The sequence below is a fragment of the Malaya genurostris genome, chromosome 1 (assembly GCF_030247185.1).
Source record: "Malaya genurostris strain Urasoe2022 chromosome 1, Malgen_1.1, whole genome shotgun sequence".
Taxonomy (NCBI): domain Eukaryota; kingdom Metazoa; phylum Arthropoda; class Insecta; order Diptera; family Culicidae; genus Malaya; species Malaya genurostris.
Window position 1 is genome coordinate 43,570,611 of NC_080570.1, and position 21,425 is coordinate 43,592,035.

Consider the following 21,425-nt stretch of genomic DNA (forward strand, 5'->3'; position numbering starts at 1 on the left):
TTTTTCTCTGTGATGCAGTGGACTTACTTTGACTTTCCGGCACCAAGAAAAAAAATTAAGAAACCAATAGTATCCATTCAGGCACAAACAAACGGAAAACTGATGGATCAAAACAGGAAACATACATCAAAAATATTATTACAAACGAAGATATAAAAAAATCATAGCTACGAACCAAATCGGGAGCTTCAACACCACGAATGTGCTTATCAACAGCGGGAGCCCTAACCTGAAAACAAATTAATTTCTGATACAGTAACATCATCATCATTTTATGTAGCATCGTTAAAATTAGAAAGATAAGCTTCAGTAATACTTATGATATACGATTAATCACGTTCTCAATTTCCTCATCGAACTGAACGGAGATTGATTTACAAAAAAAAACTCCCGCCAACGCCAGCTTAACTTGTATGTCTGAGTTCTGTTCATTAACAAACGATCCCTTTTCGATGATTGAGCTCTCACTTACTTCTGCTGTACTGTAATAACACAGCCCTGTCCGTAGACGGAATCCAATTAAATTTCTGAAATAAAATTTTCCGACTACCAAAAGGTTTCTGCTGATATTTTTTTTCTTCTTACAAATTCTCTAAGAGCCATTGGGACGGCAATCATTATATCAAAACCGGAAAGAATAAATATCCTATTACAATTCATGGCTGCTGGTTGCTATAAATATATATGGCAGCTATATTGTAATCTAAAATGGACTCCCAGCGGTTATAAATAATTATTTGCACAACCTTTTGTCAGAGAAACACATGCATTTTTCACATGGCGATTTGGCAACACTCAGAAATAGTTATATGGGTCTCCCGCAAGGCTCATGCCTCAGTCCGCTCCTCTATAATTTTTACGTAAATGACATTGACAGCTGTCTAGTAACCCCATGTACACTAAGACAATTGGCAGATGATGGTGTGGTTTCAGTTACTGGAGCTATTGATCTGCATAAACCATTGCAAGATACCTTAGATAACTTGTCCGATTGGGCTGTTCATCTTGGTATCGAATTCTCTGCGGAGAAAACAGAGTTAGTCGTCTTTTCAAGAAAGCATGATCCCGCGCAGCTTCAGCTCCATATGATGGGAAGAATGATCCAACAGGTTTTAACTTTTAATTACCTCGGGGTGTGGTTCGATTCCAAATGCACGTGGGGAGGACACATTAGGTTTCTGATAACAAAATGCCAACAAAGAGTAAATTTTCTTCGAACAATAACAGGATCTTGGTGGGGTGCTCATCCGGAAGATCTAATAAAATTGTATCAGACAACGATACTTTCAGTGATGGAATATGGATGCGTTTGCTTTCGTTCCGCTGCAAACTCTCATATTATCAAACTGGAGCGAATTCAGTATCGTTGTTTGCGAATTGCTTTAGGGTGCATGCATTCGACACATACAATGAGTCTTGAAGTTCTGGCGGGAGTTCTTCCATTAAAAGATCGATTTTGGGAGCTTTCATCACGCCTGCTAATAAGATGTGAGGTGCTGAATCCCATGGTAATTAATAATTTCGAACGACTAGTCGAGCTTCGATCTCAAACAAAATTCATGACAGTATATTTTAACCATATGTCACAGGAAATCAACCCTTCAAGATATATTCCTATCCGTGTCAGCCTCCTAAATGTCCCTGACTCAACTTTATTTTTCGATACATCCATGCAGCGCGTAGTGCGTGGAATCCCGGATCATCTACGTTCGACGGAAATCCCAAAAATATTTTCAAGTAAGTTCAGGCATATTGACTCTGAGAAAATGTTTTACACGGACGGATCGCGAATTGAAGAAGCGACAGGGTTTGGTATGTTCAACAATAATGTTTCGGCCTCATTTAGGCTTCAAGAACCTGCATCTGTTTATATAGCAGAGCTAGCAGCAGTTCAATATAGTTTGAGTGTAATCGTCACATTAATTCCAAACCATTATTTCCTCTTCACAGATAGTCTGAGTGCAATTGAAGCCATTCGCTCAAACATGACTGGCAAGACTGAACCGTTTTTCCTGGGCAAAATAAAACAGTGCCTGAACGACATATTGAACAATAATTATCTAATCACTATAGTCTGGGTCCCGGCTCATTGCTCCATTCCTGGCAATGAAAGAGCCGATATTTTAGCCAAACGTGGTGCTATTGAGGGTGAAATTTATGAGAGACCAATTGCTTTCAACGAATTCTATAGCTCGTCTCGCCAAAGAACACTTGCCAGCTGGCAAGCTTCTTGGGATAAAAATGATCTGGGTCGGTGGATGCACTCAATTATTCCGAAAATATCGACAAAGGCATGGTTCAGGGGACTGGATGTGAGTAGAGATTTCATTCGTGTGATGTCTAGACTCATGTCCAATCACTACACGTTAGATGCACATCTCCTTCGAATTGGGCTCTCCGAGACTAATCATTGTGCTTGTGGCGAAGGTTATCGAGATATTGATCATGTCGTTTGGACATGCGTGGAGTATCGTGATGTCAGATCTCAACTAATAAATTCTTTGCGTACCCAAGGTAGACTATCCAATATCCCAGTTCGAGACATTCTTGCTTGTCGTGACCTTTCATACATGAAACTTATTTATCATTTCATAAAGAAAACTGGAGTTTCAATTTAATAAAGGCCCCTTTCAAGACTTAGTTCTGATCCCAGCTGCGTCCATGAGTTCAACCAATAGCTAAATTAGAATAAAAATAATGTAATGATACAAACAAACTCGAAACAGTTTATGAAATTATTAACAAAATGTCTGAAAATAACAGCTTATTTTATAATTTATAGAAGTTAATCGTTTGGTTCAAATAATATTTCCGAGTAGATTTCATAATTAATGACGAGTTACCTAAGATGATATTTAAGTAATAAGAGAATATGTTTCAATAAATGCAAAACGTTGTGACTATGTTAGAATTAAATTAGGATAAGAATATTATGTAAAAGTGATGCTACGGCGAAGAAAAACTTATGTAAACTGCCTTAAGAAATAAACGTATTTATGAAAAAAAAAAAAATATTGTAATCAGAATTTTTTCCTAGATTAAATGTGAGCACAATTCAACTTGGGGTTTCATTGAGGATTCTTTGCAGTTTCATAATTGAAATGCGGCATTCTCCGTTGAAATGCGGCATTTCAGTACCAAGGAGTGCGCGCCAAAGTGTGGCCGCTTGGATTGAACCTAAGACAAGACCTGACATCTGGGGGGGCTGCTTTTGTTCCAAAATGGACCAGTTTCTGATTGGCTGATTTTGATGTTGTCACCTGCACATTGTGAAAAGAAAAAACTTTTGCAGGGTACGTGAGCAATGATGCCAAGTATAAAGAAAATCAGAAAACAAATTTATTAAAATGTATAATTTTAGCTCACCAATGAAAATGAAAATTTTCGGAGAATGTTTCACTTTTTTTTCAATTTCATTTGTAATAAATGTTTATAGTGGCAGCACTGTGTGATTAAAATCAACATCATGCCGTTTTTCTTTTTAGTGAATTAAGGTGTAACCAAAAAAGATTTGTTGAATTAGTCTAAAATCGAAAGTGTGTTTAGTTTTACGAGAAGAATGAACTGTTGTGTTCCACACTGTGGTCGCATTAAGCATTTCTATCAAAACCTCACTTTTTCCGGTTTCCAAAAGATCCGGTAATACGTCAACAATGGATTCGACATGAGATATTTCGTGTTTTGTCATCAAAGCTCAATTAATTGTTTTTAAGCATTAATATATAATAAAGAAATGCATTCACCAAAACATGTTTTATGTTTATTTCAAATCAAAAACCTAAAGTCTAAAAATTTAAATGTAATAATTTTTTCCTAGCATAGTTATTTAAAAAAATCTGTAAATATGGCTACACTGTAGCCGATACGTTGGTATTTATTCCACAGGGCGAAAATGACGAGAAGGATGATTCGGAAGGAAGAATAAGAAGCCAGTTGTCAGGTCTTGTCTTAGGTTCAATCTCTGTTACTTCTAGTACACCCAAACCTCCATTTACGAACCTTATATATGTATGTATGTATGCTTACACACTCGCCCGTCTGCATGTATGTGTATATATTCATACATATAAATGATCGCTTTTACTTCACCAATATTTATATGTATTAAGAATTACAAATATTTGCACACATGCGTACGAATATTAATACATATATACATATATAAGTTACGTAAATGGAGGTTTGGGTGTATATTCAACTGATTATTAGATAGATGTTGATCGAAAGTTTTAGTTTGAAATACACGTTGGTCATTCTTCATATTCTTGAATCAGCATATCACGTCAATATATTCTTTCTAAAACCCGACGCAATGTGGGTGACACCGCATGTAAATTGTACCTGCGTTTCGTTTTTCTCCATAGAAGGAATAGAAAGAAATTGCTGGTAAAACCGAGTCCTTGCAGTAACTAACACTGATAAAGAAGAACATTCTGCTGTCGGTTTGAAGTAGTCTTGAAGTGTTACGGTTACACTTCAACTTATAATGAAACTCATACCTGCGAGATAAAAGTTTTTGGCATTTTCCCAAATACAATACAATCAACGATAATTAATTTTTTTTTCTCTACATTTTCAAATTTTGTATACGCTCTAAGCTGCCATTATGATAATGAGCCCAATTTACTACTGTTTTGATTCATTGTTTCTCATGTGACTTTTCTCACGATATACATCAGCAAATCCACCGTGTATAAGGGAACAGTAACCAATCATATTTTTTTTTGCAAAAACTTACAAGATATCGATCGAAATTTTTCGTAATAGGGGACTTAAATGCTAAGCATGTCCAGTGGAATTGTAGGTAAAATAACAGTAATGGTAAAATACTTCATAATCAACTCTCAGCTGGTTACTTCACAGTTCTTCATCCCAGTAATCCTACTTGTTTCTCTTCCGTGAAAAACCCGTCTACAATTGATCTGGTTCTAACAGATCAAAGTCACATTTGTAGTGAACCGATTACTCATGCTGACTTTGACTCAGATCATCTTCCTGTAACATTCAGACTTTCCAACGAAGCCATAATTAATCCAATTAGTTATATTTTCAACTATCATAGAGCTAATTGGTTGGATTACAGATCTCACATTGAAAATCATGTGGATGATGAAACTATTTTAGAAAATTCTGCGGACATCGACACAGCAATTGATAATTTGAATCATTATATTATCGAAGCTAGAAATCTTTCAGTTCCCAAAGCTCAAACTAAATTAAATTCTCCTATCATCGATGACAATCTTCAACTGCTCATTCGGTTGAAGAATGTTCGTCGACGACAATATCAACGTTCTCGTGATCCTGCTATGAAAAACATAGTTAAGGATTTACAAAAAGAAATTAAACATAGATTTACTCTTTTGCGAAATGAAAATTTCGCTAAAGAAGTTGAACAAATTAAACCATATTCTAAACCTTTCTGGAAACTTTCTAAGGTTCTTAAGAAACCTCAGAAACCAATTCCTGCTCTCAAGGAAGGAAATCAAATACTTCTTACAAATGGTGAAAAAGCTCAAAAGCTAGCTCAGCAGTTCGAGAGTGTCCACAATTTTAATTTAAACGTTGTGAGTCCTATTGAAAATGAAGCCTCACTGAAGTATGATCATATTTCAACCCAAGTGTTATCACACGATGACATTATTGAGACGAATTTTGATGAAATTAAATCAATTATTAGGAAACTCAAAAACATGAAGGCTCCTGGTAATGATGGAATTTTTAATATTCTTATTAAAAATCTTCCCGATGTTGCCTTGAGACTCCTGGTTAAAATTTTCAACAAGTGTCTTTCATTAGCTTACTTCCCAAAAAGATGGAAAAACGCTAAAGTAATTCCTATCCTAAAACCTGATAAAAACCCAGCAGAAACATCAAGTTATCGCCCAATTAGCTTACTTTCTTCTATCAGTAAACTTTTTGAAAAAATTATCTTGTTAAGAATGATGACTCATATAAATGAGAATTCAATTTTTTTACCAGAGCAGTTTGGATTTCGTCATGAACATTCAACTACTCATCAACTTGTCAGAGTAACGAACATGATAAAATCAAATAAATCTTCTGGGTTATCCACTGGAGTTGCTCTTCTAGACATAGAAAAAGCATTCGACAGTGTTTGGCACAAAGGTTTAATAGCAAAAATGTCTGATTTCCAGTTTCCTATTTATTTGATCAAAATGATTCAAAATTATTTAACTGATCGTACTCTTCAGGTTAGCTATCAGAATTGTAAATCTGAATTGCTACCCGTACGAGCCGGTGTTCCGCAGGGTTCGAGTGTAGCTCCAATCTTGTATAATATTTTCACTTCTGATCTTCCAAATCTACCCGTTGGTTGTCAGAAATCGCTATTCTGTGACGACACAAGTCTGTAAGCCACAGGTAGAAATCTAAGAGTGATCTGCAGTCGCCTACAAAAAAGTTTAAATATTTTCAGTGATTATCTGTCAAAATGGAAAATTAAACCAAATGCAGCAAAAACGCAATTAATTATCTTTCCTCACAAGCCAAGAGCTTCTTTTCTTAAACCAAACAATAATCACATTCTCAAATTGAATGGCTTGGAATTGACATGGTCTGATCAAGCTAAATACTTAGGTTTAACGTATGACAAAAAACTCACTTTCAAGGATCACATTGAAGGAATCCAGGCAAAGTGTAATAAATATATTAAATGTTTATATCCTCTTATAAACAGAAATTCTAAGCTCTGTCTAAAAAACAAATTGTTAATTTATAAACAAATTTTCAGACCAGCCATGCTTTATGCGGTACCAATTTGGTCAAGCTGTTGTTCCACCAGGAAGAAAACGCTTCAAAGGATTCAGAATAAAATTCTGAAAATGATTCTGAAGCGTCCTCCCTGGTTTAGTACAAATGAGTTACACAGACTCACAAATATAGAACCATTAGATGTAATGTCACATAATATTATAAGCAAATTCCGACAAAAATCGATGCAATCTTCAATTGAATCGATTCGCTCTCTGTATTAGTTAGTAAGTTAGTATATAAGTTCCTTTTCCCCATTACACAATACAAGTAGGTTTAGAATTTTCCCTACACAAAAATCTCAGAATTGCGGAAGCAAATGATGTCTTCATGGTAATAACCAAATCATATATATATAACAGGGCTGAAAAGTCACCACTTGTGGCTGAACACCCAATTTAAATCTTAATAATTTAATTTTAACTCATATTCCAATAAATAGTTATTTAAAAAAAAAAAAATAAAATAAAAAAAAAAAAAAAAAAAAACCAATCATATTTTTCGAAAACCATTTACAAATCAAAAATTATAAATTCCAACCATAATTTGTTGTAAATTTAATTATGAAAAGTAAAGTGTTTTGTTTTTCTAAAATCGATCCAGTTTTTGAATGATTGATGAAGCTCGCATCGCACGCATTCCACTGTATTTCACCTCTCCAGCCGTACGCAGACTTCATTCCTTCTACATTCTCCACTACTTTACGTTGTTCCTACGTGCAGTGGAATGACACTAAATCTGGGCAGAAAACCGTCGAACCATCGCACAGTGATACCAAGGTGGCAGAGAGCTGAAAATTTTTTTTATTGATATGAAACCATATTACTAACTATATGAAACCTTATTGAGACATAAACTCTTCTGGATTTTTTGAAATTGGGGTGCTGTGAGATTTATTTTATTCCTTCCATATAAACCATATGGCGTAAAACCTACTTTTGGTATTTAGAGTTTCAAATGGGTCAAAAACGACTGATACTGTTTATTAATTATTGATTTTGTAGTATTTTCTCTCTACTTCTCCGAAATGTTTATTCCGTCGTGCGAAATAAAAGCTTTTTTCAATTGTTCTTCAGGCCGAAAATGAAAGTCATGCGCTTTAGGCGAAGCCATTTTAGACGTAAATGAAAAATTGGAGCTATTTTGTATTTTATAGCATCATGTAGCACTCATTTCGTTCTTACATAACTATCAATAGTGTGAGGAACTTCAAGTTGGGTTTTCTTTTTTTATATAGAGGAGACCGGGGCTACTCCGGATACGGGGTTAAACCAGACAGCTTGAATATCTTATTAACCAGCAATTTTTTCGATCCAAGGATTACTTTTGTACGTTCATTATATGTAGCGAAACAATCAAATAGTCGTTAATAAAGACATTTCAACATCAATTATTTGGTACAGCTATAGTCCGGTATAGCCCCATAGGGAGTCCGATTTAGCCCTTACGGATCCTAATTATAGGATTTTGAATGGTACTCGATGGTATCTCGATTTGGTACAAAAACTAATGCATGTATTTCCAAGTCAGAAATTGGGAATGGAAGCTGCAGGTTGAAGCTACACAACGTTATAGATCAATTGAGTAAAACCATAGGTCTTATGGATATTTTTTCAACTTTCAAAAAGTGTCCGGTTTAACCCCGCAGATTATGAAATTTTGAATTTTGGACAGGCCACTTTTTGCATATTTTTTCAAATCACAAATTGGGAATTGTAGCTGAAGGCTAAAGCGACACAACGGTATGGATAACTTAGGCAAAATCTTAGTTATAATCAGTGGCGTAACGAGGAAATTGGGCGCCCGGGTCAAGAACGACATTTGCCGCCCCCGTCGTTAGTTTAGTAATAAAAACCAATAATAAAGTTGAACTCCATCTCCGGAAAAATGACTTGGGCGAGCAAAAAAAAGTCCCAAGGATTAGTTTGCCGCCCCCTAAAAACGTTGCAAGTGCCTCCTTCGAAACTGACGTGCCGAACGAAAACGTGTTTTCGACTTTTTTCTGACCGATGCAAGTTTGGTCATTTATCGGTCAGCTGAGTTTAGCATTAACCAGTTCAATTTGAACTGCTCGGCACTGATGAGTCAAAGACGAAACGTAAAAAAAATATATTAAAAACGGTTAGCTATTGCGTAAATAGAAATTGATATTTGTATAATAAATATTGATTATTGAGTTATTTGGCTGGTATAACAAAAAGAGCCCAAATTCCTTTTTCTTCTTGATTACCCGCAGTAGATGAAAATCATGCCAATATATTCTGAACTTAGACATAGCAATAGTGCATATTATTTTAATTGAATTTTAAATATAGAATAAAGGAATTTGAGCAACTTTGAACGAACAAAACAGCTTAGGTCTTATGCGAAATAATGTCACGATATTCATTATCGAAGCAATTTCGAAACAACTTTATGATTGATTTTGATGATTCTCATGAACGTTTCAATTGAGATTTTCTCAATGAATTTATTATTTTTTCTCGAAGTTACTATTTTATAGGAACGTGCGTAGTTAGAGAACAGTGAGCTGAGATTTTATTTAATCACTCAGCATTAGATTTGACGTATTCACATAGAAATATGTGGCAAGGGACGATAGAAATATTTCTCATCAGAAATTCAAGGAAAAAATTTTATTTTTGAGTTGCACATCCATTTTATACTTCAAATACTAACAATACTAGTGTTTAAGACCAGCGTCCAAGTACCACGCGCGCGTTTGGTTTTAGGAAATTTTCGATGGAAATTTTGAAATATTGGCCAAAATCAAAAACATACAGACCTTTGAAAAGCTTTTATCTATCTGCAGGGCAAAAATGGCTGAAAAATTCAGAGGATTTTCCGAGTCTTATCAAAAATAGTACTGAAAAAATTAGCTTTTTTGTAATCTTTCACAATTATTTGAAAAAATAATTCGATAGCATGAAATTTTTTTTCAAAAAAACTTTATGCTGGCAACAAGGATCACATTCGGACACATTTGTGGGAAAACTTTTCACGCTTTTCATGGAAAATCAACGAATTTCATATAACCGATTTCGTTGAAATTTTTGAAATTCGTGGATTTTCTATGAAAATTTTTTTACGACCTTACTTTGTAAAAAGAGGTTTTTGCATACAACGAAAATAATTTCCGGCTCATTTATATTTCATGAAAACTACTACAATAGGGGTATTCTTAAAACGGGTTCAAAGAGGTTCCCGGTTTATTAGTATTCCTCTAAAACACATATAATATTTATATTTTTGGTTTCGCCATCTTGGAATTTAGAACCATCTCAAACATCATTTTCCGACATCTGCTCATCAAATCCGTTACGAAAATATACATACTGCAAGGGTTTACAAAGAATATCAATAAACCGCAGGTCACCATCATAGATTTTGAAATGATCCTAGACATTATTCTTTTGCACCCACTATCACATCTGTTCCAAAAATAGCCTTATGATAGGGGATTTCCTCACTCATTACACAAAGCTTCTTTACGAACAAAATCCCAAATAACGTTAATTTTTTTTGATAAACCCAATCCCGAATAACGTAGACGTTTTTAACGAACTACCCTGATTTTCGAACCCCAGTTTGGTTGTAAATGGAGGTTTCGGTGTGTTACTAAGAGATACAAACGATGGTTTCGGATCCTTACGCCAATCCAGAGATACCATTTTAGGATATCAAACAGATGCTGCTTGACTAAGAATGTTTTTCATTATTGTACCTTAAAATGATAAAATAAATCTTCGAAACGTTGATTAGCAGCGCAAAATGATTATTTGACCAAAGAAAAACCAAATTGACCAAAGAGTCATATTTAAATCAAAATAGATTGGAAAAGCATATGTGCATTATGTGATCTAAATATATTGATGGGAAACTATTCAACAGGCAGTATTCGAGTATTTAGTATTTCTGCCAACTGTTCCATCTGTGAAGACATCCCTGTGCGTCGTGAGACTTCAGAAGAAGAAAAAGTCACCTTTGGAGACACTCTTCTATATATACCTGTCCATTCATGATACTTGCAGAAACGAAAGGTGTACTTCGCTTTCCACAAGTACAAATCCCTTGCTATTTAAAAACTTTTTGGCAAACTTCGACATCTTCTGTGTCCGGAGATTCGGGTGTGTTGGACCATTCTTGTTAACCTGAAGGCTTTTTTCAGGTCTTCCTTCCGACCAGCAGTCAGACGTTTCTAGACGTTTTGTCACTAGAGCCAGGCTAAAAGACTCGGGAGATAAAAGATTAAAACTCCAATTTATATTAACCTAAAACTAACAAATAAAAACTGCATGGAAAAACCCTTAATTTAAAAAAAAATAGCCAACATCAAGCTCCACCGCAAGTAATACATGTGTTATTGTCCCAATCTAAACGGATCGTAATCAGTCCCCAACTCAAACAAACATTATAGCAAACCGAATTAAACATAATTCATTAGCATCGTATTCGTATGATCTGATTCCAACTAAACACTCGGGTCGTACGTTAATACAGCATGAACCATATTGATTCCCATATCCAACCTTCTTCAATTGATAATCAGAATCTACCTGATTATCGATGCTATCACTTTGTCCAGTCGGTTGTAACCGATTCGGTTAAGTTACGGTAAGTCCCCTACATTGATACTTTGTTCAATCAAAGTATGTCACATGGCACGTCATTAAGTACCCGGAATGATTGGGCAAGCATATCTAAGAGATAGGTTGTTTGTTTTTACACCCAGTCACTACGTGTACTGTCAGCATCTGTTCCGTCACGAGTGGATGCGGTTGGAGCGATTATTTTTTTTTATACAAATAAGAAAAATAAATTGATTCAGTTATTATTGAGACGATATATTTATTAACTGAAGAAGACGGCACGAGCGCATACTGAATTTAAAAAGAAGCGAAAGTAGAAGATGAAGAATTTAAATTTTTCACATCGTCATTGCGAACGAAGAAATACTAGAACCGAAAACCGGATCCGGATTCAATTTAATAACGTACCATCTTTTATTTGAATCTAAGTGTATGAAAATCGGTTAAGCCATCTTTGAGAAATCGAAGTATCTCTAGAATCCCTAGAAAAAGAATCTATGGTATTTCATTCGAATCTAAGTTCGTGGAAATTTTAAAGGTAACCATCGATTTTACTGGGAACTTTGTGTGTTCTGACCGATGACCAAGATAGAATATAATTATTTGAGCGCATACACACCACAGATACACCATTGCAGAAGCCAACGAAAAAATCTTCCACATTTTTTCATCGCATTGCTTCATCAATTTTACATTGTACTCATAGCCAACCATCAGGAAAAGAAGCATGAACATGCAAATTAGTACGAAATTCTCCATTACGACATAGTTCGTCCACATATTGCGGATTCGCATAAAAACCGGTTGGATTATGCTGGAAGGTGGAAGACCTTTCCCGTTTAGTTTAGAGTTTAAATCACGTTACTTTTATCTGAAAATATACATAATTCTCATCCATACAACTTCTCACGATCATCCTATTGGGTAGGTAGAAACTAAATAGGATTGTTCATATATGAAAAATGAATTATCTGTCCGGCGGACCCTACTTGATTTTGATATGGGTATTAACTGGTATTCTCATGGTTACATGACGTGAACAGCATTTTGCGCATGGTAAATTCTAAAATTTACATGAAATGATGCACTAAACACAACATGGAAACCACTGAAAGCAGTATACAATGGAAGACTAACGCATTGTTCATGATGTATATATTTAGTAGGTAAATTATTCACAATTTATTTAGAGCACAGTTGAACTGAATATAAGACTTGTTCGCCTTGGAATTTGGAATAAAAAAAATTTCTTGTTAGCTCAACCTAAGATCAAGGATGGCTTTTATCGTATCAAAGAACGCTCACTGAGAACTCTTCACACAATTCAACCAGTGCTATCAAAGAGAGACGGATATCATCGCAACAACAAAAAATCGGCATGGTTCATTTAACATAGAATAGAGAGCGAATTTCTCTCGATGACCTGTCTGAGAATCAAAGGTTAGCTCGCTGCTGTGGAGATTCTCTCTGAAGCAACAAACGGTCGCTTATTTTCGTCTCGCGATCCAATTCTGTATGGGCAGTGGATAATTGCGATAGAATCATTTTACTATTGCCGCTTATTCTAACTATGTTCATATAACCTATTTTATAAGTTGTGTCAATGAAAATGTACGTGAATGCTCCACACAAGGGTTTCGGAATATTGCAACCTAGTATGAGAATCATCACGTCGAATCATCGATTCGATTTTCTGCAATAATTGTCAACTTGCGATTCTCTCTTGGAAAATTTCACATAGAACCAATCATTATCAGACTGAATTTTTTTTAGGAGCCGTGAAATACTCAGAGTTTGAAGTGAAGCGAAGAAATGTAGAACAATTATCTCGCGGTTCATGCATTGAGAGACTCGTGTTCTTGTAGCATCTTCTACCGGATTGAAAATGTTGTAAACAATATTGATAAATATCGAGCAGCTTCTGTCAAAGTTTCGGCAATCACCAACACTGCCTAAGATGCAATTTTTATTTCATTCAGTTCTATAATTGTAGTTTGTTGTCAATATATAGAGAGTTCTTTCTTCGTGTGAAGGTACGGGTACGGTACGGCATTCTTCGCGGTATATTTCCTTGTTTACCGTTCCATGATGAAGCTTTGGCTTGCTCGACCACAGCGACATATTGCCTGCCAAACCAAATATTCTTTTAGAAGCTTTGCCTGTTTCTTCATCCTGAAATGTTCCTCTAGCACGTTCCGTTGCATTACAGTATAAAAAGGTATTCTGGAAAGCAGCTTAAAGTCTTTCAGAATAAAAGTGTTTTCCTCATTATCACGCAGGAAAACTTTTACTATACAATATTCGCGACATAACTTGCGAGCCCGAGTTTTAGACATCACTTTCTGGTTATAATAACGGTGCTTAAATGTATGCATGCATGAAAGTTACAAAAGAGATTTTTACCTAGCCACAGTAAGTTTAATAAAGTTTCCCTGCTGATCCTGCAGATTACACCGTAAGATAGTGATTTTAAGAGTTTCATGATGGTCAAAGCTTCACTACCATTGACAATGTCAAAACAACAAAAAATGAAGGTTAAAGCCGAGCAAAATACGGCAATGATAATAATACATAAAATTGTACTGGATGATTGGAAAGATTCTGCATATGAAAAAGATACCATGCCGCTGGATCCCGCACCTATTAAAAACTAAAAAGACGAACGCAAGCGCACTTCGGATGTATGTTTGGTTTTCAAACAATGGACTGAAGTCGGCACGACTGCTTCCAAGCGGTATGAATGACTTAAAGAAGGCGCAATGGGTCGGAAAGATCCACCCCGTTCACCTGATTTGGCTTCCTGGAACTATTGTCTGTTCCCAAGCCGAAAATCATTTCTGAGAAATTGATGTGAGTTCCGTTTTGGAATTTTAGACCGCTACTTCCGGAACCTGAAACCGAAACCAGTATAGTCAAGGTAAGTTTTTATGGTCAGCAACTAATACAAACTACAAATTTAGAAGATGTTTTTCCGTTCTCCACGAATCGGAGGAAGGGAACTATCTCGAATCACTTTGCAAAATCTATCGCATCATTATAAAGTCTTGTGGATTGTTCTGCTCTATAAGTGGACATTAAGAAATGTAATATAATAACCTGATCTCGGGCACAGTCACCAATTGTGTTTAAACGCTCAATAATTACACTTCCAAATGATCAAATTATGTCTGTTAAAAATGTGAGTATCACTCTGGATCGCGAGTTCATAAACGTGTATAACAGTTTGAGATTTTTAGCGCATAAAATTTTGTATTTCTAGAACCAGAAGCCGGATTCGGATGAAGCCATTCATTTGAACACTCGAATAATGTTTCAACACCATTTAATTCTACTATATTCTCGTCACTGTACACAACAACACTATGAAATGTATAATAAACATTAATTCACTAATACGTATTTCGAATACTTTTTCATCATCAGTGTATCTCTTTTTTATATATATTTACATACGAGAATAACGAATAACAAATGAAGTCGAATAAAAAATAAAGAAGGAAGAGCGAAATTACACGCACTGCGAGAGAATGACGCAATTTCGCCTGGGCACGTTTGGCAGCAGCCTGGCTTCTGCTGGTTGCCAGAATTCCTCACGAGCTGACAATTGATTTTCGCTGTCGCTCTCCTTTCGACGCCATTTTCGATCTAAAAGCTTATAGTATTACCGAGAATTTATTTTACACAACGAACAGACATACGTTTGTCAGTCTGCAAAATATTTCACGTGTTGGTATTGGCCTTTTGTAAATCGGCGCTCATTTGATTATTTTTTTGAGTGCAGACTTACCATTTTGATCGTTAAACGACAGAACAGCAAATCACCAATTTTTCAAAGAAGGGTGAATCGAACATTGACAACAAATAGGGAAAAATATCGATGAATGTTTCGAGATCATTTTTTGATAAATCGATGAATTGTTGGTTTATCTTCAAAAGGTATGCATTTTCTCCACTTTTCTTCTATATTTACTGAATAAATCAACATAAAAATAGTTTCGCGGATGCCATCTAAAACAACAAAAATAAATAGTTTCGTCCTTCGTTTGTAGCAATTGAAGTATAGCCCTGTTTGTTGGCATGAAACATGGAGGGCGAAAATTACGTAAACAGATGGAATGACAGTTTCGCCCTTTACCGTTCTTTGTATTACTACAATTTTTATAGAATCCGATTTTTGGTACGATTTTGAAGCATTTCTTACTTTTGTAAGATTCGTTCTACTTCTAAAAACAACTGAAAGGAGAGCATCCATGAATACCTTGTTTTCCCAAACATAAACGCTTAAAATTAACTTCCAATAATTAAAAATTAAAAAAAAAACATTTTTTTCTTATTTCAAATAATAATTCAAACCTCTCGAACTAAATTATTTTATCCCAAACTACCACCGATGAGAAAAGAAATCGATATCATACTGCTAGTTGAAATATGAACTGATCCGTTAATTATCCAATTTGGTCTAGGCGAGGCTGCCCCTGCCATGCTGTGCTACATTCCGGAGCAGTTATTGGCAGAACGACGTCGGTAATCAAACGAACGCACGAATAAGGAAAATATATCGCTAATGGGTAAATATTGGCCGAATTTGGCGGTGACACCTACCATATGGGACCCTCCCGGGTACGGCGCTTTGGACACTGCGTTTGTTCACCGTGGGTGGGATATTCTCCAAGTCAATATGTGCGATACGACTTCGGATATAAAACAAAATAAAAACACAGTAGACTTTCGTATGAAAATTTAATTTCGATTTATTTGTCCATGAAATGACTCATTCAACATGCATAAATATCCATACACTCGCGATAAAATTTATCTATTTAGGATATATGAATCGTTGAAGAAAGTTTCTCTTATAGGCTAGCATCATCTCGCTGGGAGCTGTACAGGACCGTCTTACAAACTAGCTTGAAACCTTTTACGTAGTTAGTTTACTTAGTAAATCGATTTCAACATCAATTTCCTTAATTTGGTAACCATCACATTGAATCGTTCATTTCGCATATCCTACAATAAACAACTATAGCCAAGCTATTGCGCCCCGACTAATTGCAAACGAAACCAGACACTGTTCCAATTCAATTCGTTCAGTAACAATGAATTTCTATCCAATTAATTTAAACTAGCCACTAGTTCCGGTGACGAGTTTACTGCATCATCGTTAATTGGAACAAATTCTTTGCTGGGCTCAAACTGAAAATTGGATTGGAACACTGAAAAAAAACGCACTTCATTCAATTTCCCTGTTTTGCAACTTCATTCGATAGTATGTATGTATGTGTGTGTTGTGGCGTATATGGGCTAGACTTGGCAAATTGTAATCATACGAGTACTTTAACGTATTTCGTTCTAACACAGCCTTTTAAATTGACTATAGCTTTTACAACTAAAAATTACCTCTCTTTCGAAACTATTTTCATAGCCACAATTACAAGTGAGCGTGTTCTTTAATTTGAAGCTATTTTTTAAATTTCACGAATAATCTGTTCCGGAATCTAACACAACTCTCCATATTAATAATGTCAAAATTAGATAAAGTGTTTGTACTCCGATTCAGTATTATATAACCATGCTTTCTCATAGTCTTTGTTTATTTATTTCAAAACAAAGCATACTATTTTCGCTTCCAAAACTTATCAATGTTGACAAAAAAATCTTAGCACACCAGCAATCTCAATGTACGGAAAAAATATTCTACTGTCAGGACAGTGTACGGAACAAGTTTTTTTCTGCCAGTCCATAGATTATTGCTTCCTTGATTGTCAGCTTACTCTTTCCAGAGATCCGACAATCAATTAATTATAGTTTTCATTATTTCCAAAAAAGATTCTGCCAAACTAACAAACAAGTATGTTTCCACTGTTCTACGATCTCCGAGTATATTCCTAATTAACAAGAGAAAAAAATATGCCTTTGCAAAACATCCTTTTCGAGCTACATTTCAAAACTACCGATATTCGATACTGTTTGCAAGTAGTTTTTATTTTTTTCTTGAAAACAATTTGCCTAGCCTAGCTGCGTTTGGTTTAATTTGATTTAAAATTACTATGAACTATTCAGATAACATAAACTTCGCTCCAAAAGATCTGTGGAATACCTACCTGCAGGCGCACTGCACAAAAGCTCACATCTTATATCTAAATGTACTTTTCTGCCACTGGCAGCGTACTGACCACTGGCCATAACAAAACCTGCACACTGTCTAAGACAAGCGCTGTTACCGATAAAAAGCTCTCAGAAAGTTACCAACTATCTTTTTATTTTGCTGCAACTTACAAGTAGGGGGAATCGGTACGCCATACAACTTTTTTTTTCTACTAAACACTCTCTTCACTGGCACAAAGCTTCGTTCGATCCTGCTGGTCCGCTTCACTCATGCGCTGCTCCCACACTGGATTCTGTATCGGAAACGGGAACAAAACAAAAACACTGGTATTAGTAACCTGAACAATTAATAGCACAGCTTAGGTAGCCCTAACAAAAAACCACACAAAGTAGATAAAATGAGAGAGATAATCTACTTGATAGACTAACGGAGGCTACACTGTAATTGAGCTCTTAAAACGGAGCTCGATCTTGGCTAGGCAAGAAAAATGAATAATTTCAATTTCATATACTAGTATTATGTAGCGTTTTGTTTTGCTAGTGCCTATGGTTTATATTATTTATAATTTAGGGACATCCCGATCACCATGTCGTATCTAAAATGAATCTCTTTTTGATACATGTTAGAAAATTTTGATTATTTACCTACAAACGAAACTAGACTTATATCAGCACTTGCTACGAAAACAGTTTTTTGTCATAAAGTTGTTACGGCGTGATGATCGGGATGTATAACGTCCGATGTCATGAACGTATCGTAGAAGATAATTTGTTTATAATTTAAGATTTTCTTGCATGTCAATTTATATGGAAATAGAATTGAATATAGAATCATTCCGCTCAGACGCGTATACAAGCGGGGGGTGTTAGGTGTTCAAACCCTCAAAAAACTTAAAAAAATAATTATGTTATGAAAACTCTTCTTTATATATATGACGAATTTCGCGCCGACTCAATTTGTTGTCCCAAAAAATCACTTTGCATACTTTGTTTTGTCGAACTTAATCCAGACTGTCTTTAGAAAAGGGCTAAGTATTTTTAACCATTTTTTATTTCAAAGAGTTACTGCCAAAAATGATAAGTCCTACAAATTATTTATTATTTTAGTTGTGATACTAGTGATTTTCACAAAATTATTCAATTTTTTTTAATAAAAGTAATGAAAAATAGCCTTATTGAGTCCTACACTGAAAAAAATGGTTTTAAAAATTTAAAATCGATTTACAAAATAATACCATTTTAGATAATAATTTATCCCAAGATAGCTGATTCAGTTCCCTACCAACCGATCATAGATGGGCACATTCAAGGAAAAAAAGTTTTTCAAACAAAAACTATTTCTTGTTCAAACTATATTTTTTATCCAGTATTTTTTTTTATTAAGAATTAAACTGAACTGGATGTCATAACCATCCAAACCATTCCAATGAATGTCAATTTGTGGGAAAATTTTACCGAATACCTGTTGCAGAAAGTATCAGTGCTGGATAAGAAAAAGTATTTGTAAGAAAAACTTATTTGCCTTTGGACGTTTTGTCCATCTTACAAGATATGGAAGGTTGGCAAGGGAACATAATTATCGATGTTAGAACAAAGTTTAATTCAAATAAAGAATAGAGTTTCTTTGTAGTTTTACTCAAAATATAGTCTAGGTCGCGTTTTGAGATAAAGTCTGTATGCTGCCAGCTCCGAATACGGTTTTGCACGAAATACGTCTATTCGAATCTTTCACTGCATTTTTGATTTTTTTAATTAAATGCCAATCTACTAAAAAAACACTTTCTAATTCAACGAAACTTTGTCCAAAAGAAGGCTATTATGTTCACTTCCAACCGTTGAATGTATTGTAAGGCAGACACTTAAAAAAAGTCTCCTCTCCAATTGAGATTTCACGTGTTTTTTTTTGCGATGGTCATTAGGCCGCCTGTCAACATACTTTTAAAGAAGAATTCGGTATTCGCTAAGAGTTTGTCATAACAGTAAACGAAAACGAAATGATTTCTCTTTCTTTTGGTTGTTAAATTTATATGTTTTATATTAGCCTGCAGTTTCTTTTAAAATTGGCTATCAAAAGTTATCTTAATGGTCGTTTTCTCAAACAACGGGTGATTCTTTCGATACTATTGTTTACTTTGAATATCAAATGTGACACATAATTTCAATACATCGTGAATTATTTCAAGTTTTGGTTTGAATCAGACAGTTTAGTAGTTATTCAATCTGTTGTCAAGAATAGCCCCACTTCAGTGATTGTTTCTGACAGTCCGATAGTTAGTTGAAAAAAGAAATCTTTCAAGAAAACGCTAATTTCAGATCTTTAGTAAAATTTTCTACTGCGTCATTTCTTTTTATACTTTCAGTCAAAAGAGATACCCCAATAAAAAGGCGCGTGGGTAGTTGCAGAGACATAACTGGATGCCGTGAGCACGAATAAAATTGGCACGCTTCCTTCACACTTCCGAATATCAGGAATTCTGTGGCCAGTTTCTATACTTACATGTTTCTGTATTCAATACATTTGGTAAATTTAGTGCTCTCAGTGTATTATAGTAGCAAATATAATGTATCCACCTTTTTCTAAACCTTCATAAGTAGAAAAGAAAAACAAATATTGTGACAGTTTGATAAAATGCTATTTTAGTGTGAATTCAGTACGTTTCGTTGGCATGTATCAAATTGAAACATTAGAACCTTTGTGTTACAATTTCTGAGAGACGGTTGCGGGCTAAATAAATGTAGATTTTTAGAGGTGTTAGGAAATTTTCTTATTCCACAATATTTAAATCTGTACTTTCCAGGAGAAATAAAATACAGATTAATCTTTATATGTGGTAACCCTGCTTCGCACAGCATATTTCGAAACGACACCCATACTAGTATAGAGACATGTTCTGAATCAATACTTTCATTTTAGCATTACTAAAGAGCGTTACCGTCGTAATTGAATGTGTTTGTGACGGTGTAAACTTTTCCAACTTCCGTTTTGATGAATCTGATGCTTTTGATAGGAAATGGAGAAAATTCAACTAATTCTGTGGGACTGAAAAGAGCCTTGAATTGTCGCGACCAACAGGATCTGCATTTAGACAGAACTGAGATGGCTCTTAACGTATACACTCGGTGAACTCATTCGAAATTTGACTAGGAATTCATTGTGATTTTCAATGGGATTCCAAAGAAGATGAAACAATCAATTTCGGGCGGAATCAATTGGTGCATTTGGAAAACACAATGGAATCCGACTCTAATCCCGGACAAATTACCTCCTCCGTTTGTCTCTCACGACAAATTGCGAAGGCCCCTCGTGCCGCGTTTTTCTCGAAACACAATCTTCAAAATCGGGCGAATTCATTGCAGCTACAAATCTTTATCGATTGTTTCCAAATTTTGAGGAGACTTTTATAAACACATTATCTAGTATACCACACAGGGGTTTCTTGATATGTTGTAAACTTTTTCTTTTATAAACAATACAATATAAAATTTTCAGTTGAAAAATTGAACCTTTCACATATATGCTAATATTTTTCGAAAAAATAGTATTTTGGGTATACTAGTTTATGATATATAATTTAAAAATGTTGGTTCTTGTGCCAGCTTTAGATTAGAAGACACCGCCGATTCACCCGTTTTGGGCGTCCCGGAAAACTAGCCGCAGCAACTACTGATGATGAGGCTATTTTTTGTCGGAATTATGTAACAATATTTTTTTACAGTGAAAAATAGAATTCGATAGCTTTCCCTTTGTTTCCGGAAAACGTCGACGCGTATGCTGGCCTTACCCCTCATCGAAGACTCCCCTGTCGTAATTTCAACACATTTGCTAGTAATCTTTATAGGATTTTTTTTTGTAAAACCGTTGAAAGTCTTACCACAATTGCTTATTATATATTTAGAATTATCAGTGTAGTTTTTTTTATGTTTCAATTATAGAGGCTTTAACATTAATGTCATTCA

At 35.1% G+C, this 21,425-nt stretch overlaps 1 protein-coding gene across 6 annotated transcripts in view; it reads right to left on the minus strand.

The window, feature by feature from the left end:
- Positions 1-16,089: 16,089 nt before the first annotated feature.
- The window catches only part of LOC131438215 (neuropeptide F receptor), a 71,078-nt gene continuing 65,742 nt past the window's right edge, over positions 16,090-21,425 (minus strand). For all 6 annotated transcript variants that reach the window (XR_009230897.1, XR_009230894.1, XR_009230893.1 and 3 more), the window contains one exon: positions 16,090-17,761. Coding sequence is in view for 3 of the 6 variants with exons in the window: in XM_058608088.1 (XP_058464071.1) it covers positions 17,681-17,761 (81 nt within the window). In the remaining 3 variants the exon portion in view is untranslated. The remainder of the gene's footprint in view (positions 17,762-21,425) is intronic.